This window comes from Cuculus canorus, chromosome 17 (genome assembly GCF_017976375.1).
Source record: "Cuculus canorus isolate bCucCan1 chromosome 17, bCucCan1.pri, whole genome shotgun sequence".
NCBI lineage: Eukaryota > Metazoa > Chordata > Aves > Cuculiformes > Cuculidae > Cuculus > Cuculus canorus.
In genome coordinates, this window is record NC_071417.1 from 3317693 (window position 1) to 3342757 (window position 25065).

A 25065-nucleotide genomic window follows, 5' to 3' on the forward strand; every position below is an offset into this window, starting at 1 on the left:
CTGTTGTGCCACAGCTTTCCAGGCTGGAAGTGGGAAAGGAAGTGAGGGTTTTCTTGCCAACAGTTCTGAATATAGTAAAACCTCATCCCTTTAAATATTAAATGATTGCCTGTTAATTCCTGCATGATTTAATAAAATGTGAAGGTTTGGGTTTTGTGGGGGTTTTTTTTCCTTCGTATGGAATTTAATAACCAAGCCCCAGACAGGTTATTCAGCGTGACAGGTCAAACTTTGAATTTTCTTTTGCTCCCATCCAAGGACAGGCTGAGAGAGTTGGAGTTGTTCAGCCTGGAGAAGGCTCCGAGGAGATCTTACAGCAACATTCCAGTACCTGAAGGGGCTACAAGAAAGCTGGAGAGGGGCTGTTCACAAAGGATTGCAGGGATAGGACGAGGGGCAATGGGTATAAACTGGAGAGGGGCAGATTTTGTCTAGACATAAGGAGGAATTTCTTCACCTTATGAGGTGAAGGCCCTGGCCCAGGCTGCCCAGGGAAGCTGTGGCTGCCCCATCCCTGGAGGGGTTCCAGGCCAGGTTGGATGGGCCTTGGGCAGCCTGAGCCAGTGGGAGGTGTCCCTGCCCATGGCAGAGGGGTTGGAACTGGATGGGCTTTAAGGTCCCTTTCAACCCAAACTATTCTATGATTCTGTGATTCAATGATTTTTTTTTAATTCTTCAGGTTTTTTGCATGAGGCTTTTACAAAATTCTCTGAGAAGCATTTTCTGCTTAATCTCACCAATATGATCCTCCCAAAATTCTGTAAAGTTTCCCCATACTGGCAGAACTATAATTTTTGGAAGAGTTATTTTTGTTCTTAAATGATTCTGGCTAGAATCTGCTTGTATTTATAAATAGCAAGATAGCCAGTAATTAAGCAGCAGCATCTACAGGCACAGTTTAGGTCTTAGACTTTGAAATCCATTCTGCAGGATGGAATTGAATATCCCATGAACTTGATTCTTGTCTCCTATGCTCGTCCAAACCAGGGATAGAGCCTTAGAAGTAATTTTTTTGGCAGACCTAAACAAAGGGAAGATTTTAATTTACTATCTCTTTTGTCTATTTAAGAAAGGAAAATACTACACATATTCGAGCAAAGGTAAGTATAATTATATTCAACAGAGCAATTAAGAGCAGACATAATTCTGTATACTGAAACTCAGTCTGCCATGGGTACGCAAGCTGCCTGGACAAAAGGTCCCACAGGAATGTCTACATGTTGCCAATCACATCTTTGGTTGCTGAGTAGATACTGTTGATTGACACTGTTTATCTTCTGCTGCAAGTTGTATTCCCATGGCAGGGATTTTGTCACAGAAGCAAAAATACCTGTGCCTGACTAGCGCTGCTTTATACTTCTAGTCTGCCTTTTTTTCCAAGTCGAGCACTGGATATTCAAAGGATTTCCTATGACTCTCTGTCAATTTTAAATGGCAATGAAGAAGAAAATTAAATACAGAGTTCTTTTGGAAGATAATAAAACTTATGCAGATGAAACATAGAGCAGTCATCTGCATAAAGAGAGCTGTTAAGTCAGTGAGAATAAAGTGGCCTGCAGTCTATAGTGCGGTATTTGCCTTTTCTTTGCATTAACAAGATACTAAATGGATAATGGCAACAGAGGCAGAATCAAGGTTTTGTTAGTGAAATTGGAGTGGTTTTCCTTTAAGAAGCAAACATTCAACAAATTACATAAATACCTATTTAGCCTGAGGGGATCATAAGATTTGATCTGGACTGAAGAATTCATGTGGATTATATATTACACACAAAATTAAGTGTGTTTGCTTAATCTTTGGTCAGTAATTATTACATAAGAGCTGTGAAGTTTAGCCTACACCCATAACAGGTAAGGTTAATGTTGTGCTGGCACTGGTTATCTTCCATGAAAGAATTATGATTATGGTTTTTTTACTGTATCTGAATGTTTTCTCAGTTAGCAGATGCTAAAATACGCTCACCAACCCTACTCCAAACTGCCAAATTTATGATGCAATAGAGCATGCTTTCCAGGGCACAGTATCAGATGAAATTGTTCTAGCACACCTCTCTGGCAGCTGATCCGTTGCACTAGTGTTATTTATGTCTCTGTAGTGTTGGGGCAATTCAGCATCACATTCAGATGGGGTAAACCAACCCTCATGGATCTGCCTACTGCTGCAGCTTGAGTCCTCCAGGTCCCTAAGCCAGCTAATTTAAAGCTACCACCCAAACTCGACATCGAAATATGACCTGCAGAGGGGGCATAAACTCTTAACACCTGGCACGGGAAGCCTAGAAACACAATTCTTGCTCAGACAAAATTCTTCTTGAATTCAATCCAAATGCAGTCACTAGCATAAAGTATTAAGTGAATTTCAGCTAGGTCCCCTTATTCAGCATTAAACCCCACATCTAATCCATTTCCATTATGTTTCTGAGGCATCAGTGATAAATGAAGTACAAAATACCTGTAAATTTGCATGTTGTGTTTTGAAAGCTTCTGTATCTCCTATACATAGCAAAAAAAACCCCAAAACCCAGACAGGCTACAGAAACTCTGTGGCAGACAACTTAAAGCAATTTTAGGGCATTAATTCTAAAAGGCTAAATATCTCATTTAATGAGAAAGATGAAGCATTAGACACAAATGAAAGTATATTTCCTTCCAACACCCGAAAGACCGACTTTCCTTATTAGGGAAAAGTAAATCCTCCCATTTGTTTTGTAGAAGTTAATTTTCTTTTTCTTCTGCTGTGTTTCATTGTGCCCGTGCAGAAGCCTGGGACTACGTCAGGCAACAGCAAATAAAGAAATTTTGGTCTTTTGACAGCTCAGAACAAAAATCTTTGTTCTAAGGCAGTCTCTAAAGGAAAGGAAATTGTCTGAACCAGGAAAATACGTTAAGGCCAAAGTGCCACAGCAATCTCTAGTATTGCAAACTCTGTCATCAGTGTCCTATAGTGGGTGGGTGGGAAAAGTTTTGCTACAATGTTCTATGTGTGTTATGCCAAATCACCAAGGCGACAAAGCGTTTTATTCCCCCAATCAGTCTCAAGGTAGCTTTAAAGGTAGGATATTACCACCTTCCTCAAATTGCTCTTCTTTTGAATTCCTCATAACTACAGTCTTTGAGGCAATTTTGGCACCCTTAGGACTACAGATAACACACAGGAACTTCAATCAACTCTGCACATTCGGTATCCTGTCTCTCTGATTACTACTGAATTCATTTTACAGGAGTAATAGCTCTCAGAAATCTCAAAAGATGTTAGGAGATCAGTGATACTCAGAGTAGCACCTCTACATATCTCCTATATGTCCCTATATCTCCTCTCCTTGCCTCAAGTTTCAATTTGTCACCAATATAAACTTTGTAAACTTTTACACATGTACCTATCACAGTGTTTCTGCTTAAATAAGAATGGTGGGTCTGGGTTTTTAAATTTAGAACTTTTTTTTTATTATTATGAGTTTGCAAAAGTCAAATGCTTTCACACTTAAACTAAAATTAAAAGCAAAGAATGAAGAAATGAACTGTGTGTTTTGACTAACGTGAGATGAGACATCCTTTCTTCAATTTCTTTCAACCATCGTTGGGCAGTATTATAATTGGCTAAGCCAGAGTGTAAAAAAAATACTATTTTTATTAGACACTGGAAAATGCATGTCTATTATGGTCTCAGGATGGCGCAAGAATGCTCGACTTCCTTTGACAGTTGCACTCAATGCAAATTTATCCTCATTTTAAGAGCCAAACAAAATGATTCTAGGATGAAACCTTTTTAGTCTCTTTCCTCAGCTTTGCAAGACTTCTATTTAGAGAGGAGAATTTTATGGTGTATAGATAAATTCTTTCTATTGTACATTCATCACATTCATGCAGGAAAAGCCCAGCCTCTACCCTGTAGAATACGAGCACGCGCTGCTGCTGAAGGCAGTGCTGATACTTGATATCTAAATAAACATCTCTGTTCATATTCAGTGCCAATATGCTAACAAAAGAGAAAGCTGGGAACTGACAAACCTGGTGTCTTTTTAAGGATTTATGCAGTGAACACTGCGATGTGGATCTCCTCTTTAAAAACTTGATTATTCAGCGGCATCTTTTACCAACTGAACGAGCATTAGAGTTACATACCAGACAGTGAGCTGCATTGCTGTTGACTGACTGAAGGTTGCCCTCACACTTATCAAGAGATAAACAATTTTGAATACAGCTGACTAGTTAAATTACTTCAGGGATGTTTAGACACACTTGCAGCAATGATGTGATGTCAGATATGATTAAGGAAATTCAACATTTAATTCAAATGTAAATACTGCGAGCTATATGGAAAGAAAAAAAGACCAAACCCAAACAACAATACAAACTACTTCCCCAGAAACGTGGCAGATGTACTGGATTTCAGAAATCATATCTTCTTCCAAGTCATTGCAGCAATAATAAATAGAATGTGTTTCCCAGAATTAAAATATTTGTCAAAATATCTTTTGAGAGATTCACACACAGGAATCCATCACTGTTACATGGACCATGTCTTTTGCTGTCTGCCTCCAGCACTACCTTTGCCACAGTTAAGAATCAAAGCTTGCCACTAAGTTCCTTACACAATCCTTGCCAAGAAGAGCATTGCGAGAAGAACTGATAAACTTCTACTTCTGATGCCTCCTGTATTTTGGTGCATACATCTATTTTGGTGAGGAATGCCTACTGTTGGGCCTGAGGGATTAACCTCCAAAGCATCACTTAAAATACTACTAAAGAGATGTTTTAGTAACTGCATTTAACATCCCACTGGATTATGTACCAAAAGGCTATGTACTCATTGCACTAATCACTACTAATTGAGAGGTAGTGATCACATTGCAATAAAATGAGGCAAAGGGCAACATTTAGTACTACTCATATGGCAGGCAGACGTTTATTCTGGTGCCTTCTAAATCACTTTGTAGATCACTGCTATTTCACAATAAATAAGCCTTACACAAAATGCCAGAAAAAAAAAGGTAAAGGTGCATTGCGGTACATTGTGGTACATATAAATAACTAATTTATTTTCATTAGGTAATTAATGATTGATTGTAAATGGAGATAATCAAGGCATCTGCTATAAGCAAATCCCCCAGTGAATTAAATGCCAGTTCTTATTTATTTTATTAACTGTCATGTCTTTTTATGTAATATTTTTGAAGGAGAAAAAGTCCTCAGGGGCATATGATAAAATTTTCTTTGGTTTGATCTACTTGGGTTTGTATTCCATGAGCTCCAGATTAAAGAAACCCATAAGAAACCCCTCAAACATCAGCAGGTTTCTCTACATTCAGCACTGAATCTAGTAGAATCTACAGATTTCCAATGTCTTCAATCCTCAGCCTGTTTAGGTTCTCTTACCTTTAGGTCTATGAGCATGATAAAGATTAATTACTCCACTTTGCCTGTTTTGAGTAGTGATTTTGAAAAAAAACAGGGAAATATTTTACACAATTCTACTAAAAACTCAGCAAAAGAGCTTTCAAATGTTTTCAGCGATCGAAGCTTTAAGGTATATATCGTTGGCATGCAAACCGGCCACCACTTAAGTTAAATCTTAAATTGGTCAGAATAAGGACATATACGTGTGATACTCTTAAATGTGTCCCAGAGAAACAATGAGGGCAAAGAACAAAATTTCTAACTAAGCAAACTGGAGTTTGTCTCCTCAATCTAGCTGATACCAAAGAACTGTATCAAATGGACCTTAGGCAGAACTGCTAAGAAGGAGATTTTAAAATGGAAGTGGAATGATGTACAGAATAAAGAGGCTATATTAAAAAAAGGTCAAGCAGGCAGCTATTGAAATACATATATAATGTGTATATATATGTGAAGAGCATGCATGGTGCCAATAGACATTAAATATTCCAATTACAACTGCAGTAGGTCTGTATCATTGGTACAATTGTTTTTCATTTAGCTTTCGAATGAATTTGCAGGGGGAAAGATAATGCACGTTTTAACGTATTTTGAATTTTTCTGCAACTATATAAATATTCCTTTGCTATAGTTTTACATTTCTCCATTTGACTTAATATATGAGGATATTTTCTTCTTCTAAATGTGGAGGTTTGTCAAGCATCATCACTGTACTTCCAGGACAGTGAAAGCAAGCTAGCTGTCATCTGCTGGGAAAAGCCTGGAACAAAATACTCAGTTTCAACCCCTCGATATGCACATAAATTATGCTTTCAATACTGCATTTAAAAAGCTGTGAATTGTTATCTGTAAGATTACTGTGTCATAGGACTACTTTTTTTTTTCCTTGAGAATAATATTGAGATTTTGTGCAGTTTTTTTCATCTAAGGATTCCAAAGCAGAAAACATCAACTAATGAGTCTTATAATACTTCTGTTCTACTGCACCAATTTTTTATGTATGGATTGCAGAATATAGACAGAATAAGACAGTGTTGTAAGTTAGAATTAAAAAAATCCCAAAACATACCAATCCGCTTAAAGTCTGATTACAATCAGAAAATTTATGCATTTTCTTATACGACAGACCTACTCTCAGTAAGGTAAACTATGATCATAAGATGATAATTTTACATATGCTTCTGAATATGAATAATCTTGTTCTACAGTAAGGAGACTTAAAGCAAGCAGGAATTAAATGCTTACCCCATCCAATTCCGTAATAATATAAGTGCTTGCTCTCTTCTGACCCGAATACTTTGATCACCATACTGTAAAGATGAAATCCTTCCACCAGCATCCATGCAAAAGCACTCAAAAAGAAGAAATGAAGGAGAATAGCCAAGATTTTGCAAGGCACCTGAATTAAGAACAAAATTTAATACATTAGTTCTTCGTGATGCACTCACAGTGGTTTTCCCGTTGTTTTTTTTATTATTATTATTTCTGTATACTGTTATACGATAAATGCTAAATCTGGAGCAAAACAAAAATCAAATCACTAGAGAATTTCATTTTTCTCCAGAATTTCCAGATAGCTTCAGAATAACAAATCCTCTTACCTTTAAACAAAAGAAAAAACCCAAACCATTGCCAAACGTGATGTGGAAATCCAAACTAATTATGTATTTATAATAATAGGATCAATACTCCTACTAAAGTCTACAAATGCAAAACTGAAGGGTCAATCCCCTGCTGCTGCGCCTTTAGTAAATACAGAAGAGTGGGGCATCATCCCATACCCTGCTCCCTGTTCTGTGATGGCACAAATAATAGCATAGTTCATGCTTCATTCTCTACTAAGAACTGGTAGAACGTCAGTGGATCAGTTAAGCTTCGGGAAAACATGAAATTTTAAAAGAAGGTGCCACATTGAATCTGTTCTTTAGTTACACCTCAATATGTTGTTCCGCTCTTTTGCTGTTCTTCATGTCAAAAATAGGATAACAGACAAATTAAATCACGTTGTGTTCCAGTACCTGTCTGCCCCAGTTAGAAATTCTGTAAAAGTCTCATTTGCTCCTCCATCAGCAACACTAATACAGACATTTCTAAACATTATAGCAAGTTATAATTTGTTCTTGAATCCTAATTGCTCTGTGGTGGGCATCCGTTTTGCCTACCCGTTTGAATTATCAATTTACCATAGTCTGATATACCAGCTACGTAAGAAGTCATATTTGACAAGAACACATCTAGTGACTAAGGCAAAGAACTGAAAGTCTCCACTGTAGGGTGTTTACAGACAATTCAAATACTCCTTGACAGTCCTTTTTTCACTAGGTGTTATCAAGGTTATGGAAAGTGGAGCTAATACAAATGTTTAAGCAACAGAAAAAGACCATCAGACCATCTAGAAAGTGAGCCCACCTGATGTAAACCAGACTATCTGTTTCAGTTTAAACTATAACATGTTTTGAAGCGAAACAAATGTTGCCTCAAAAGAGAAAACTGCCATGAATAAGGCAATGCAGCAAGAAGTAAAAACATCCTCTTGAGCCCTGTTGACCCCCACCTCAGTGCTTATGGTTTACTGTGGGCTGCAGGAAATGCAGTCCGGGCTTGAGACATGGCTTATCCTCAAGTCGCTCCTCAGAAAGATCTTTACATCTATCTCTACGTCTCCTATCACTCTTACAAAAACAGGAGAACCTAATCCTTTCTTCTTTCCTACCTCTCATGTATTCACCCAGCACATTCTCCTTTCCCCACTAATTGCTTTTTGAGGATGTCTCACCACAAGAGGTTTTGCTCATCATACAGTAATTGAACAGATGTGACTGCCAATGATCTTACCACAAGATAATCTTGTTTGGTTTGCTTTCAGTTAAGGCACATTTTAAACACATTCTTGGAACGAGTCCCAGCTACATCTCAGTTTTGCATCTTGCAGCATACTGATGATGGCCATTCTGCTCTGTAGCTGGAACATCCCTTCCGTGACATCTATGGAATTTCAGAAGGGCTGCTTGCATACCATCACTGTAAAATGGAAGAGTTTTTTCTCTTCATCTTCAAAGTTTCCCTTCCTCACTTGGACAAGTCACCCTAAGGTGTGCTGGCAGGTGGAGGAAGCATTACCAGTAGGAACCAGTCTGCTGCCACAGTGCTCTTCGGATGTTAATCATTAGTTCCATTTTTGCATTAGTTTGTCTACCTTGTCCTGGCATTTTATTCTTATTGTTCATGGTTTGAGATTTTGTACACTAATGAAAATTAAAATGGTGGGACTTGATAGTATAATGAAAGCTGAATCTTCCCATTACCTTCTCACTTGCACTGAGCTGGTTCTGTGCTAGTGCAAGGATGTTAAAATGTAAATCCACCATGACTACATGTATTAAAAAGCAATAACTTCAGGATTAATTCATGTAATTGAGATCTATAAGTGTTCTAGTGTTTCACGGTGTTTGGTGACTTATAACTAAACTAGATTTGCTTATTGACAAAAACTGTAAAAACCTTTCCAGTTAATTTTATCACAAGGCTACAAAATCCATTTTAATGCCTTTTGATTTCTGCCAGGAGATTAGTCCATGAAAATATAAATGCAACATAAAGCTGACTTACAAGCAAGTTCTGTCAAATGGATACTTTCCAGTTTTTGAGTATCCAAACAGTATGGATCACGAACCAGCAGAAAAAATAAACCAGTAAAGTAGCAGCAGGCTGTTCTGTATAGAACTTTGTACGATACCTAGTTGCAGATTTTTATATCAAATCCATGGCAAAGTTTCACTCATTCTATTTTTGTGCCTTAATTATTACCTTGAAGATACTCTGAAATGACAGAATTGCCTTCTTCAAAAAGACACTGAAGACCTGAAACTTTACATATTAAAGAGAAGTCTCTGTCCCTTGCTGTATCTTAAGATGCTGACTACTTTTAGCAGACCTCATTACTGTTATTCTTACAGTGGACTACTTGCGAGTCTGTGGAAATGAAAAAATCAATAGTGTGGCCCGTCTTGTTAAAGTAGATCAGAAAGCAAAGCAGATCTCAGGAAGGCCTCTCAGTAAATAAGATCCATTTGTTTACTGGCGACAGTCTTAAAACACACGGGTAAATTTGCATACATTTTCTAAATTCAACATCCAATAGTGTTCTCAGGTGCCAAACTTACTGCTTTGTGCAGAATGTTCAGAAAACCTCCTTCCCTGCAATCTATCAGGTTTTGTTGCTGCTTTTTTGCAAGTGGGACATTCCCTCAACAGATATTATGTGACTAAAGAGCATTTTTAAAATATAATAGTAGAAACAAATTGGATTTACCAGTATGTAATACTATTAACTCGGCATATTCATCTTAATCTAGCCCAGCTGGTTTAGATGCTAGTTTTAATGGTTTAGATCCGGGTACTGTGCATAAGGAATTCCCAACTGTAGTAGCAGATCTTTAAAATCAATCTGTAATTTCAAGTTCCAATCTACATAATCAGGCAGAAAAAGCCTATACATGAATAGAGTTTAAGTACCACATAAGCAATATGAAGGCGCTTGTCATTTGCTTTAGTTGTTGCCTCAGACGCCCAGAGAAGTATATGAATGTTTTATGAAACTGAGTATCTCGGATTAGTCTTACACAGCAGCAAAGAGGAAACGTTTCTTCCACGTCTGGTTAATTAAGCAACAATTGCTATACATTTCTCATTGTTTATTACTCAGGTCAAATAAACATGAATGATGCTTAAAAATCATCTAAATTTCCAGAGTAGAGCTCATGATCAATAAATCTACTGTTCGGAAAACCAGCGTATTCTACCATACAAGTGAATCTTAATGAGTAAAACCCAAAGACCTTCCATTTTGTTTTCCAAGAAAGCAGAAGAAATTGCTGCAGCTTCATCAGGAATCCTATTACCTTCCGACAAGAATATGACTTCTTAAGGTGGAAAAAAAAAGAAAGACAATCTGTATCATAGGAGAGAATTAGATGATTAAAAAAATAACAAACAAAACCTCACTGCTGTGCCCAAATAACCCTAGCAGGAATACAAATACTTTACCTAAATAGAAAATTAATGCCATTTTCTCCAATACAAACTTCCTATAGTTTCAATATGGAGAACAGATGAGAGAACGCAGAAGCCGTGTCAGGCAGAAGTCAGCCTTGCTGTTTGAACACACAACTGAAACGTACTCTGTTACAATGATGATTTTTTTCACTTGAAGGAGGCATCCTTCAAGTGAAAAAAATCATCATTGTAACAGAGTGAAAGAGATAGGCATATCTCTTTCAAGTTTGCAAACATCCAGACAAGGTTGGATACTATGATAACAATACTTGGACACACCGAAAGCTTTATCCAGTGTTGTAGGATGTTATTTTTGGCTAAGTTATATTAAAAATAGGAGATCTCGCGTACAAGTTGCTTTCTTGAATGTGGCAGGTGTCATTCATTCCATGGAGGTGCCTCGCAAAAAACACAATTGTTCTTTTTAGCACTTACTGTTCCAGGGCTGAATTGAAAGCTGGTGAGAAGCAGGATCTGAGCCACCAAGACAGCAAAGGACAGATTGGCATGGATATGATAGCGCTGGTTGCGAATGGTGCTGACAGACCTGGCAGAAGATAGACAGACACATGAATGAAACAGCATTCCAAGAAGCCCCAACATAGTTATGATTTACCAGCAATCATCCTGATTGGCTCTTGGTGATTAGTTTTGGTGGTGTTACCATGATGTCTTTTGAGCACTTCTTTCACCAGGATGGAGTGGTACCTAACTGGTTTCTTGTATTCTGCAGCCGTCCTGAAGGCAGCAGAAAGACTGATTTGCGTATTAATTAACTCTGCTAATGATTTGTGATAGAATATCAACGAAGGGCTTGATCCTGAATGGTGCTGCACTCTCAAGGAAGTCAGATCTGTACCTCACAGAAAGCACACTGCACATTTCACTGTGTAGCTTCCACTGGTTTTATTTTGTTGGTATTTGCCCATAATAGGAATAAGGGACAATGAAAAGACACTGGTTAAAATTTTGACTCTACTATTACCAGCTTTTGAGCACAGGAACAGTAGACACTTTCCTGGGAATTTTCTGACCTTGTGCTTCTCATCCAGAAATAGGAAGCAGAAAACAAACAAAAACATTTATCTGAACATTTCAGGCCTTTTGCATAATTTTATTTTTCTCTCTATAAAAATGAACACTACTGGTGATAGCAGGTATTCTATTTCAGTCCATGGTGCCTGTCCCTACCGCCAGCTCTAATGATTTCAGGAGACCTGGACCATTTGGCTGTGTGAATGGCAGTGCTTCCTCCACAAAATACACACTCATAGAATCATAGAATAGTTTGGGTTGGAAGGGACCTTAAAGCCCATCCAGCTCGAACCCCCTGCCATGGGCAGGGACACCTCCCACTGGCTCAGGCTGCCCAAGGCCCATCCAACCTGGCCTGGAACCCCTCCAGGGATGGGGCAGCCACAGCTTCCCTGGGCAACCTGGGCCAGGGCCTCACCACCCTCATCGTGAAGAAATTCCTCCCATCTTTTTGTTGCATCACACAGGATGGTGACGACTTTTGCAAACACTGGTGACCCATCGTGCGTGCCCCCTGCAGCAAAGTGACTCAAACTGGACAAAGCAAGGCCAGGTTGGATGGGCCTTGGGCAGCCTGATTTAGGGGGATGTCCCCACCCATGGTAGGGTTAGAACTAGATGATCCTTAAGGCCCCTTCCAACCCAAAATATTCTACGACTCTATGATTCTAAAGCAGATGACTGCTTGCGTCAGCCCTGCTCATCTGCTGCTGTTGCAACCTGTGCTCCTTTAGAAGGGAGAGAAGATGGAGACAAGAAATATCTGTGTCCTAAAAGTAATTCAAAGAGACAGGTTGTGCTGCATGGTACTGATGGCTTTCTAATAAGGAGCTTCCTGTAGTCACAAACTGGAACATTATTACCCTGAAGGCAATCAGGACTGCCCTCCTGGGAAGCGGCCGCTGATGCCAGTGTGTAGAGTAGCAAAGAACCTGCCAGATTCCTCTACGCTTACCTCATGGTCATCTAACACTATATTGCAAAATTTCACTTCAGCTGTTTAATGAGGCTCTGCTCTCCAGTGAAAACCTAATCAAATTATTTTTAATTGGCAGTTTGAATGACCCTGTATGTGGGTGGGGTGCTTAACCCTGCGACAGTCAGCTGGGTCTAAGCTCTCTTTCCAGGTCTTCTGTTCGCCTCCAGTTTCTTAAGGAGTTTTCAGCCCCGCTACAGCAATACCATGTCCTTTGCTCCATTTTTGTTTCTAAACACTGTAACACCCAATTCTGCACTCAGACCAAAATATAGTAGATCATCTCCCTTAGCCTAAACACGCCAACAGCGCAGTGCTCCGCAGGCAGAGGTTGGACTATTTAGAGTGGATTTTGTCACACATTATGCACTTAACCTAAGTATGACCAATGCAGATCTTGAGACTTGGAAATAATACAAAATTTGGAACAAATAGATGTTGCAATCAGTTTACTGGGCTTCAGCAAGTCCTTTTTTCCTAGAAAATGGCCACTTACCAGGATGCCCAAAGGACACATTTAGGCACAGAAATCAAAAAAATGAACTCTTGAGTAGGAATAACATGGTTTAGTGTGCAAAAGGAGACAAGAACCCCACTCCCTGTTGTGCTCCCAGTTACCAAAGTTACTTCATCCTTTGTTGGGTTTTCTACATTTTATTTAGTCAGGAGCCTCTATGAAAGCTTTCTCAGAAATGTTTGTATCAAGCCTAGCTGGACCTCAAACTCAGTTGTCACTAGTGGAATATAAACAGGTCTAAGGACCCTAAGTGCCCCATGGCAGAGCTCTTCCCGGTGCAGAGCCCTTGAAGGGATTGGTATTTTACAGGCAGGAGGCTGCAGAGATCCAGAGGATTTAAACATAAGCCACGGAGTGAGTTTCAGACCGTCTGTAGTGTCCTTCATCCTACTAAAGGAACACATTAGAAAACTAACCCAGCAGAGAACAGAGAGCTACTGGAAAATAAATGTGGGTTACGTGATGTGATTGTGTACAAGCTGTATGAAACAACAGCTAATGTTGACCAAGCCTTCCTTTCTGGGTATACTTTTATAAGCATACTGCCTTACAGGCAAGAGAGTTGAAAAGCAGAAAAACACACTGATTGTGCAGTCCAAGCAATCCGAAGGCTGATGTGGGGTGGAGAAGGTGGTGATTTCTGCAGTCCTTGCTCATAGCAGACTTGCTTTGAGCTCTAGACCAAGCCCTCCTATAGCCTCCTTGCAAGATTCCTGAACTACGGTAAAAAATAAGGAGCTTAAAAAAAAAAATTGAAATCCCTTACAGAATGGAAATAGCTTGCTATATAAAGACACTTCATTTCAGGAAATGAAAGTAATTTAGAAATAACCAACCAACTGTTACAAATACATGTGCAGAATCTAATTAAGTAAGGTTGTAGAATTAATAGCCTTTGTTTTATCCCAAGTTCCTGAAGGGATCCTAACCAGTGGCCTGAAATGCGCTGCTTGGCTTACTGCATGATAGTCACTCAGCAGGTATTAAGTTAAAATTACTCACGACAATATAGCAAATGTGACCAGCGTAATTGTCAGGCAGAAGATGGACAGAGCGCAGCCAATGTAAGTGATGGAGGAGAGGGCCACCTGGTGTTCTCTTGTTAGCTGTACACAAAGGAAAACCAAACCAAAACAAAAATAAAATCTATTAATTTATTTATTAATTTATTAATTAATTTTATTTATTACACCGCAGAACCCCAAGTCAGCCCCCTTGCCCACAGCATTTCCTCCTCCACCCACCCACAGATAAACTGATGCTCACAATCATTCGCTGCTCTTTCTAATACAGGAAATGAAGAGCCAACTCCAAAGTCAGCTGCACAGCCAGAGCATCCACATTCCCATGGCATTTTGGTTCCCTCTTTTTTTTTTTTCTGCCATCAGTCAGTATTTTCTCAGGATAAGTTAGTGTATCTGCTGCTGTCATATCCTCAAGCCTGAGATTAGAGCAGTTTATTGGGCTGCACAAACAATGTCAGCAATTGGATCTTTCACAGCTCGTAGGGCGCTTTCCTAATGTTCTCATGCTGCAATAATTTACATCATTGTGCAAATACCAGAAGTGCTTCACAGCAGTGAGAACCGACAAACCAAGATATCCCATAAATCATGGGCCATTTATAGCCCACTTGTTTTGTTTAATGTATCATGTTTTCAGCGCCTGTTGAAGGAGCTGGACTGACATCTACAGAACGGAAAACCACAAGGAAGACCCAGCATGAGCAGTCAGAGTGTAAGCCTCTCATCTCAGCCTCTGTTTTCACCTACAGACACCTTTTGTTCAAGTAATTCGATTTTCATGAACATTTAATCTGTAACTCCATCATGCCCACCACTAGGATCTATGGTAAAACCTCGGTAGTTTCACTGAGGGAAGGACAGTGTGTTTTGACCTTTCAGCCTAAATTAATCAGACAACGTGCTTTAATTTTCTATGCAATTCCTCATAAAAGCATGACAAAAAAGCCACACCCAACAAAAAAAAGCCAGGCAATATTAATATATAATAAGTAGAACAGAGCTAGGCAGGAAAAAGTTTTCTCATCTCAGAAGAACTTTCAAACCTTTTTTCCCGACTTGAATTTGGACAGAGCTGACTTTTTCATAAACTGAACATTTGAAGAAATAAAATATCTGGTCAATAAAAGTGGTCTAATTTTGATGCTTGAAATAGGATCTTTTTATTTCAACATAAATTTGCTATAAATTAAATTCCTAGCTGATGCCAGGAATATTTATTTATTCTGAAAAATACTGAAAGGAGCAATATATTTTCCAATTCTTTTCTAGTAACTCTCTAATAAAAAATAATCCTTTCTCACACTTTGGGATTTTCTGTTATTTTACACACACACACACACACACACACTGAAAATCCCCCCCCCAACAAAGTATTTCATTAGAGATTATCAAACCCAACCGGTTCTAGTAATAAACTTCCCATTAAAATTCCTTTTAAAAGAGAGAAATAACATGCCATGTAGTTATGAGAAAAAAACCCAACCCAACATTTTAAGTGCAGACAAAATCAATATGTTGTACATGAACATTTATCTTGTAATTATCTGCCAATGGTATCAGCTCACGTGCAGTAAGTTTTACAGCAGAATAAATTGTGGCTCGCTCAGCAATCTGAGAGCTCTTAAGCGATGCAGCAACACTGAAAGACAATGTTGCTATGGTGTTACTGTTCCTAGGAAATATGATGCAGCTCTTTAGTATTTTTTTCGCTGTCAGCCAAAGACACATTTCTTTTCCCTGACTTGGATAGCATCAATTACAGAAACAAAAGAGTTCTGTGTGCTGGAGCAGCTTTAAAGGTCCATATAATTTCTACAAAAGAGCTCCTACAGTCCCTCCGCACCCAGAGAAGCTATGTACAGCCGTTCTGCACAGGCTATTCCTGAAATAGAAATGACTTGCGTGGTAAATTGGGAGGTTTAGAAGTGATTTCCTCATCACAGAAATTCATGTCCAAAATGCATTGGCCTTATTTCCTGATTGCTCCGATACACATGCCTTTCTCTTGCTACAGGTGGCTTGCAGTCCTGCAGAGGGAGGAAGGGAGCAGAGGAAGCTTTTCCAGCTTCAAGGCACTCCGAAATTAGTATTTCTCAGCAGTTCAAGGCTTTCTTTCACTCCTTTCACTCCCAACACCTGCAGCCAGAAAGTGTTCCCTATAGAGGTCAAAGCTGCTCAGTACTCATTAGATTTACAGTGTTTGTGTTGGGCGAGACAGATAAGATCTGCAAAGCAAAGGTAATGTCTTACTGTCACACACAAGTACGGAAGATACAGGGGATCCATCTAGTGGAAATGGGCAAAACCCAAAGGCTTTGTTTTTTCTATAATATGTCGAAAAGATAATCATCACAAAAAACCTATTTTTCTAACTAATTTCTATCATAACTGAAATGTCTGTAAGAAACTCTTTCTCTGTGTTTTTAGCTCAATCTTCCTCCAGAAACCCCTGTAGTGCCAGACAAGACATGAATCAAGTTCTCCCAAGTGGAGCTTGTATTGTTTAGAAATGAAAAAGGGAAAAAGTATCAAAACCAAAACCAAAACTTCTTATCAACAAAAAGCAGAAGATTAATTCAAGCCTAAAATAACCTACATAGATCCTCACATCTCTGAACTGGGAGCTGTTCTTTCTCCAGTAAATGCAACCAAAATCTAATGATGCTTTAAGAATGATGCTCTTAAACCAATATGGACATCAGTCCAGTAACCACTATTTCAAAAGCAACATCACTGCAGTTCACATTCTCACAATGCCTATTGCGAAGGACAAAAAAGCCTGTAGGTAGTTTTGAACCATTTGTTGTTTTAAGGAGAATTTGGAGCCTGTTGACAGTTGTTCTCAAGCTGAACTGTCAGGTTGGACGGGAGCAAGAGCGCAGTCCCTGTTCATGGTGGCTCCACTTGGTGAAACCATCTCCTTTCTGGGGCTGTTATGAACTGCAGGGGAGAGACACAGCGTGAAAAGAAAGCCTGGAATGATTTCCAGGGTGTGGAGCCTCATTTCTAAATACAGTTGTATGGTGTGGGAGAGAAAAGAACCTTTATTTAAAATGTCAGGTCTCTACTAACTTCCCACAACCCAGCTATTACGGCACAGCTGGATGTTGTGCGTCTACGTGCACATACAACCATGAAGTTTCTTAGAAATACCTGGATTGTCAAAGCATTGCATATCATCAGTTAAGAAACGATTGCCTACAAATTCCAATGCTCTGATACGAGATGATTTCATCTTACCTCAACTTGTCTTTGTGAAAATTTTCAGACTTCATGCATGACATGGAATATAAGACAGGGATGATCTTGTAGTCAGCACAAAATTGCTAATCAGGCTGCAATGCTATTACTAAAGAAAATAGCATTAAAAAGCATCACATAAAACACCGAGCAGTCTGTGAAGAAGTCCCACGAGCCCAATTCTCACCCTTGTCCCAATCTACGTTAAATTATTCTTTTCTTTTAAAAGGTTTCATTTCTTTGAGTTTGTAAGGTCATTCTCTCACTCGGCAGCAAGCTGAAAAGCTAGAGAAGGAGCTCGTGCAGTTGTAAGTGTTGGTAATCACGAACACTAGAAGGCATATGTTTCTTAGTTTCAGCTTTGACTAATACTCAAATAAAAAAATGCATGTTCCGTGTAAAATTCCCACCCTTTTAGTTTAGGTTGCAACACCCTTTAAATTGCAAGTGTCACTAATTGCATGGACAAAGATCTGATCACTTCAGTAGTTACACCCATCTGCGATATTGCCTTACCCTTGTTCTCCCTCATAAAAATGTTAGTACATTGCTCGGCATTTTTATTTTGGAAACTCACAGGCAACTGGATAGCCTGAGAAATTATCCTGGAAAGAGACCAGTTCAGACTCCAAAATACATATTTTTCTTTTATGATGTTAATAACAAGAAAATGAGTGACAACTAGCTCTTTTGTTTAAAAATAACTGCCCAGGAAGATGAAGATAAATTACTACAATGGGATGGTACTTTTCACCTCTGGAGTATTTGGAAAAGGTCAGTTCAGGCTGAAAGACTTCTTCAGTAGGCTATACATGAAAAATAGTTTGATCTGTATCTATAGTAGAAATCCTACTTAATTTTTTGTAACATTAGTGAGCAGCTGTATATACAACACAGCACAACAATCCATCAAAAACTAAATGGACTACAGGAACACAAAATAGCAACTGGTCACATCAGAGTATCTGCCTGGGCAACACAGGGCTGTCCCTGCTCAGTGACTCCTTCCAGGTGGACCCTTCTTCTGTGTGAAATTTGCACTCCTGTCCCTTTTTCCCATTATTCATTTCTTAAGCAACTGACTGCATGTTTTCTGCAACTTAAAGGGGGTACTTTGGGTTTTCTCTTGAGGAAGGGACATTTTTGGGAAGTACTAATCTAAAATTTTCTTCTTTACATGCTGCTAAATATCCCTTTATGTCTGTCTTTAGAGGCAACACTTCAGACAAAGGGATGAGTTCAAGTACTTAAAACAAGGTTTGTCATAGCTGATCCTGAGTTTGTCCATATACCTAATTACAACTTCACATTTTAGCCACCAAAAGCAGTAATTTCATTGTCTAAACCACTTTTGTAATCTGCTTTCTGAAAAACAATTCATCTTCTTCCAAGAAAAGATGAGTTCTTGAACTGAAAAGCTTTCCATCCTTAAAATATGAGCCCTGCAATCTAAGTTCTATAGCATACCTATCATTTGTATTTTAGTTTTACTCACTGGTAGAACACAGAATATGACATTTTTGTATACAGTGTATACGTTTTATGAAACCAAAGTTATTTGTTTACTGGTGAAAATGTAAGTCATAACAATTGTATTTTGCCCCGAGTCCAAACAAGTTATATTTTAGGGTCCCTTTTGGTCAGCGTTCCATCTCAAAGAAGCATTCCTGCCATGCAGTTCCCTACAATGACGTTTGGTTTTTCACCCTGTTTGTCAACTGACTGAGATCTGCCATGAGATGATCAGCTGTTGGCCTGGGCTGAAATCTACTCTCAAAACCCTTCTGCAAAGGTTTGAAACAACATCTTATGAGACATTTCTTGAGGGAATGGGAGAGGAGAAGATGTAGGGGTGAAAAATTAAGGCTCAGTCAACCCTGTTGAAGCTGCACCTTTAAAATGCAATCTGAATCCAATTACGAAAAGGATGAATAATTAACTTTGGCAGCCCGAGTGTTTCAGAGACATTAAAACACTGGGCTTGGCTGATGAAGCTAATGGTTTTAATTGCCTCCAGAAAGGTTGCTGAAATTCAATTTCAGTCCAGGGAGGCCTCTATTTATGTATTAAATAATAATAACAATACAAATCTCTGTTTTCCTTCAGCTTGCCAAGAACTTCGTTAGGTACATAACATTATGTTTGTTTCAAATAAACATCTGTGCTTAGCTCAGGAGGCTCAGCCTTCTCATTGAGACCATAAGAACCATTCCGGTGGGGCCATACTTAATGGCACTGCACAACCACTGCACACATTAAAAAAAGCCCAACTTGATGCAGAGACTTTTCTCAACTTATGATGCATCAGATACCGCACGTTTAGAGAAAAAATGTCTTCTGAGAGTCACGCTTTGCAGCACAATTATTTTTATCAGCCATTTCCAGCAGAACTGCTTTTGAATTCCCATCTTTATTAACAACACAACTCCTAGGGATCAGCGACGAAGTGCTATGAAGGGGGCTTTTCAGGATGAAAGAAATGTTTTCCTACAGCCAGCCCAGCCCGGTGTCTGCTTCTTTAAATCTTTTCTCTGTGACATGAAAAATTTCAAATTTTCCAAATATCTCTGCCAACGTATTAATTAGTATTTTTTAAAGCCTACGTTGTCTTTTAAAGTAGTTCTGGGCAAGATGTCATCAAACAGCAGGTAATCTGCTCATTACAACTCTCACACAGGAACTTTTCAGATCAAATGAAGCCTGAGGGAAGCATGGCAGGGAGGAAGAACTCAAGTTGGGAAGTGATATTAAATTATAATAAAGTTTAGGGCTCAGAAAGTCAGATATTTGCAAGTTCTTCTTCATATCTGTGTTTGTGTAACACAAAGCTGTATGGTTTTTTCTTCCTTCATTTCAGGTTTAAAACTTGCAGTGGCTCTCAACAAATGCTAAATGCTGTACTTACAGCAGTTTATCCTCTGTGAAACTGAGGGAGATAACTCTGCCCATACAGCTACGACTTGTACATCTGTTCCTTACTTTCTGTTCCATCAAGGGCAGACTCATCCTGTTCTCCAATTACCAGCCAAAACAAAGTCCATCAGAGAAGGCTACAAGGAGAATAAAACCCAGCGTGGGTCCAGCAGGCGCTTGTAGGCAGAGAAACAACGGTCTCTTGCCAGTCTCTGAGTCTGAGATTATCCAGAGCAGTTGAGGAAAATTAAATACCCAGCTCCCAGCAAAATTCAATGCAAATTAGTATGTCTACTTCTCTTTTCCCAGGCTTGGGCTTTGATTCAGAAACGTCTGTTTCGATTCAGGACTGTGGCTATCAGTGGTTGGCACCGCAGCCAAGAGCCTCCGCATCCCCAGCCCTGAATTTCCCATACACCGCTCTTCGGGGAGAAGAGGCATAAAAAGGCCAAGACAGAAGACAGACTGAATTCAGGAGTACAGAATGACTACATTTCAAAATATTCAACAGAGAACAGCGATGGATAAAGGTGTAGTATCATAACATATTTATGCTGTGTGTGGAAATCATTTAGTCAGCAAGAAAGACCTCACTGCCAAATGCTCAGTGCTTTCATTGTCACCATAGAGAGGATGTCTATGTTATTTTATTAGGTACTCTGTTTAAAATAGATACCTGTTTCGTGTTTCTCAAACAAAAGAGTTCTTTTGACCATTATAGCGCTCTTAAACATTTGTGCTTTTGCAAAGTAAAAAGTTTTAGTTTTTTCTCTTTTGCTCAGTGAAATTCAGTAACTGCCAAATAATTCTCTAAGGATTTTGAGGGGTTTAGTATCCTGCAGCATTGTTCCAACTTTTTCTGTGTAGTTCTATGGGATTAAGGACAGAACCAGAAAGTCTCCTATTTCCTCCCATCAAAATCAACAGAGCTGTACTGGCATAGAAATAGACTAATGAAAGAATGAACAATGGTTCTGAGCTAAAACACAAGATTAGTGCCTAATTTTCAGGAAAGATGAGTATGAGCTTAGTAAGGACAAAAGAAATATGAATTACTATCATACTGTGAGCACATCAGTGAGATGGGTTCCTCCACGGGGACAACATTCGCTGCAGTAAAATGGAGTGGAATGCGGAGAGAGTGAGAAAGAGCAAAGAAAGTTTACAAAGCAATGCTAGAATAAACACACAGACTGATTTATCTTTGTTCATCTGATGGGCTGTCTAAACTGTCTGTAGAGATCTCTTCAGTTAAAGAAACTGTCAACGGTAATAAACGAGGACTAAAAAAGTTGCAATGCCTATCCAGTTTTTAAATATGAAACACAAAAGAAAAATTACTGGACTAAGGCATTATTCTTTTTATGTTCCCAGCAATGAAAAGCATGCTGAGAAAAGTAATTATATTAAAATTACAAAACAGCAGAAATCAGCGAATGCCACATTATTTCCATTTCATTGTCTTATTAAAGTACATAGTCTGAACCTCAGCTGGCTGAAAAATGTAAGAAAAAAGGTTATCATTTCAGACGACTATTTTAATGCCCCCTGAGTTCAAAATTTGATTAATAACTGCAATATTAGATTTAGGAAAAAATGCTCCAACCTTATACATTACAGACCTATCCCCCATATTTTAAAGAACTTCACAATCTTTGGACATTTTTGAAGCAGCCTTTATAAACACGAATAGATGCACTTTGTTCTCACTCAGTCACACAGTGTCAAAACTCGCTGTCAAACTCAGCTATAACACTGAAAAATAAAATAAAAACACACATATTGCCCCAAGGGAGAAATTTGGGAAGTCTTTCCTTTTGCAAACAGACCCTCACAGCCAAATCCCCAAGCCTTTGCAAATTCCTGAGCTCCCTAAAGATGCTGTGGATTGTCTCTACGGCTCCAGTGGCAAGATCAGACATTTGTAAACATTTTCCCCTTTATAAACGCGTCTCTCCTTTCAAGGCCATTGGTGGGCAGCTTGAACTGTATTGAATGATCCTCCCTTCTGAATTATGGAACAAGTGCTACAAATGGGATGAAAAATGAAGTCATTTCTAGCTCTAGAAATGCAGAAAATGTGTTTTAAAACCTCAACAATTTCTGCCACAGATTGTACAACACTATTACTTTTTTGGAAATGTCCGTCCACATGTGAACATTACAGTTGTCATTTTTATACCCTCACAGTTGGAAAAGGCAGAAAGAGGAAAAAAAACGATTTAAGAGAATTGTCTATGAGCCACAAATATTTTGTGTCCTGCATTTGTCACTTGAGGGAGGGGGACCCAAACCTCAAACTCTATTTTGCTGTGGGAGACAGTGAGTTCCCCTCTTAAAGGATTTTTGAACTCTGGGTCTCCAGGTGTCCACCATCCTTTTGCTGAAATGACATTTATATGGCAGATGGTACAAATAGCCTGGCATGCTTTGTAGTTGTTGGATCACTATAAAAATAAAAGCTGCCAGATGGCTGGCATGATTCTTGGCAGGAACGCAGGGCCCCACTGACTGACGAAAGGAGGTAAAGCTGCCCAAAATAAAATAATAGCATCTGAATTTTCTTTGGAGTGCTTTTGAAATGCATCTTACTCCTTGTTTTGTTAGATCCCTGCAGTCTAGGAAGCACCTTGTGACATCCCTCTGTCTGACTCCTCTTGCGTCTCTCCTCCCAGTGTCATCTGTCCCTCCTACCCCAGGACTGGGACCTCCCCGTCATCTGGAGGTACAGGTTGAGATGGCCCCAGGCTCTGTGCCTCTAGAGGATGACTACTTGAGGGAACAGCTTACCTCCCATCCTCTACCGTTCCTATCCAGGTTCAAGCCTGCAGCACAGTGGAGGACTGTCCTACTACAGTTCTACAAGAAAACAGCTACAGGGAGCACATCACCCTGGGTGCCCTCTGCTTGGACTTTCTCCAGAAGAAGCAAACATAAAACAATGTAAACACGTCAAACTAAATGGATTATTTATTTTTCCCACCACAGCTATATTAATGCAGCATTGTCTCCCTAACCATAACAGTGCAGGGCAGCTGGCAGTACCGGTTCCTTGTGCACCAGATGAATTCTGCACCGGTACTCTGGATAAAGGAAGGAGGAGAGACACACACCCCTAAGAGCACAGCTTTAGAAATGATGTACTACGAGGGACTTTTTTGCCCTACCTCAGTTTCCCCCACAAGAAAGAGAAGCTTCCTCAGAGTAAGGAGTTTCCCAGAGGAGGGGTACCTGATGTGGCTTACATCTGTCCTCTGATGTAACATCCCACTGACACAGTTTGATGGGGAGATGCAAGCGTGAAATTCTCAATCTTACTAACTTGATCAGAGTTGTGAAAAGACTTCTCAACTGACTTTCCAAATTCTGATTGTGTGCTGACCTTAATGACACCCATGCAACTCACAAAAGCAATCAAGGTCTGAACATGTCCCGTCAGGAACACCATCCCATCTTCAGTTGCATTTTATATTCAATTAATTTATTTATTCATTTAAGCCAGTTGATGGTCATTAATCTCCAAACTTCCAAATAAATGCTATCATCTCTCAAGTTAAAACCGATGTGATAAATGCATCTCAGGAAGCAAGCAAGCATGAATTTGGGCCAACCATGATAGAGACATAACAGCAGAGTGATAAAGATACAAATAATTTCAGCATTCCACATGGGCCAATTCATCAGCAGGCTAACAGGTCAGTGCCAGGCTGACATGTGAGCACCACATGGCTGTAAGTTTTTCCAAGATTGTTATTTCATTCCTGAAATAAACTCCTTACAACTGCTAATCCCCTGCATCGCTGAAAGCAGCTAAACCGCATACACATAGCTCAAGTAATCAGCAGTATTGTTCATGCCATTCTTTCACAATCACTGCAACTTTAGTGTGTTCAAGCTCTTGCTGGAACTAATAAATTCTAAAGTAGCGTTCAACTACACTTGTAATCCAACCTCGGTTTTAGCTAAATCACAGCATTCAAAGTTCTTTTTCCTCACACGCTGCTGTATAGCGCACTGATATCAGAGCGGAGGCTCATTTTGTTGCATTTAAGTTAGCATATCGGAATTTAAAATTTTTCTTTGTGACCTCTCTCTTTCAATTTCTTTCTCCAAAATACTGGAATAAAAATGCTTTTCCATTTCAGCAGATTTCAGTCTCCGGAGATTACTCCCAGCTAGCATACAGTAGAATAGTGACTGAACTAATCTAACCTGTTTTAAGCAAAGATCAAGAAGAAAAATCAAGAACTCATAGCCTGTTCCTAAGAACTTTCTTGCATTTCTATGCTCCCTGGAATTTAGATTCACCTGAGAGTCTGCTCCATAAACATCTAACAATTTGTCAGCATTCATTTCGCAATATTTCAAGAGAAAGGACTGTCAGATCCGGATACAGTTCTGTTCCTATGAATGTCTCAGTGAAAAAAAATGAAATCCAGGTGAGACATTCTAATTCCTCTACAAGCCAGGTGCTTGAATTATTAACATTGTTCTTTATTTTATAATAAAATTACAGTGATAAAGAGTCTTGAGAGCATATAAAGGAATTTATGCCCACAAGAAATGCATGAACTGTAAATATATAGAGAGATCTGCTGGATATCGGTGAAGGTGCGACAATGAGCTGGACCAGTCCTAGCAGGAAGGATGAAAGCTGACAGTCTGGGTCATGCTGTTGTTCTGGAAGTGGAAAAAGCCAGAGTGGACCATGTGAAGGAACAAAGAAAGGAAGTTCAGCAAGGAGATTCTTGCTTGAATTTAACGTAACTCAGAAGAAAAAGTCACCATCCTTGGCAAGAAGCAATCATACAAGCTCAGCTCTCTGGTCATCAGAAATGCTTGCCACAAGTGGTGCGTTGCTTCTAAGGAAGGTCACTTATTTCAGTATTTGTTGTTTAGAGACACCTT

At 39.2% G+C, this 25065-nt stretch overlaps 1 protein-coding gene across 3 annotated transcripts in view; it reads right to left on the reverse strand.

Moving 5' to 3' along the window:
* ADGRD1 (adhesion G protein-coupled receptor D1) overlaps nt 1-25065 on the reverse strand; it is a 156019-nt gene that overhangs the window by 40033 nt on the left and 90921 nt on the right. For all 3 annotated transcript variants that reach the window (XM_009555716.2, XM_054082771.1, XM_054082773.1), the window contains 3 exons: nt 13982-14085; nt 10887-10998; nt 6642-6795 (listed from right to left, as the gene is read on the reverse strand). In XM_009555716.2, coding sequence (XP_009554011.2) covers nt 6642-6795; nt 10887-10998; nt 13982-14085 — 370 coding nt within the window. The remainder of the gene's footprint in view (nt 1-6641; nt 6796-10886; nt 10999-13981; nt 14086-25065) is intronic.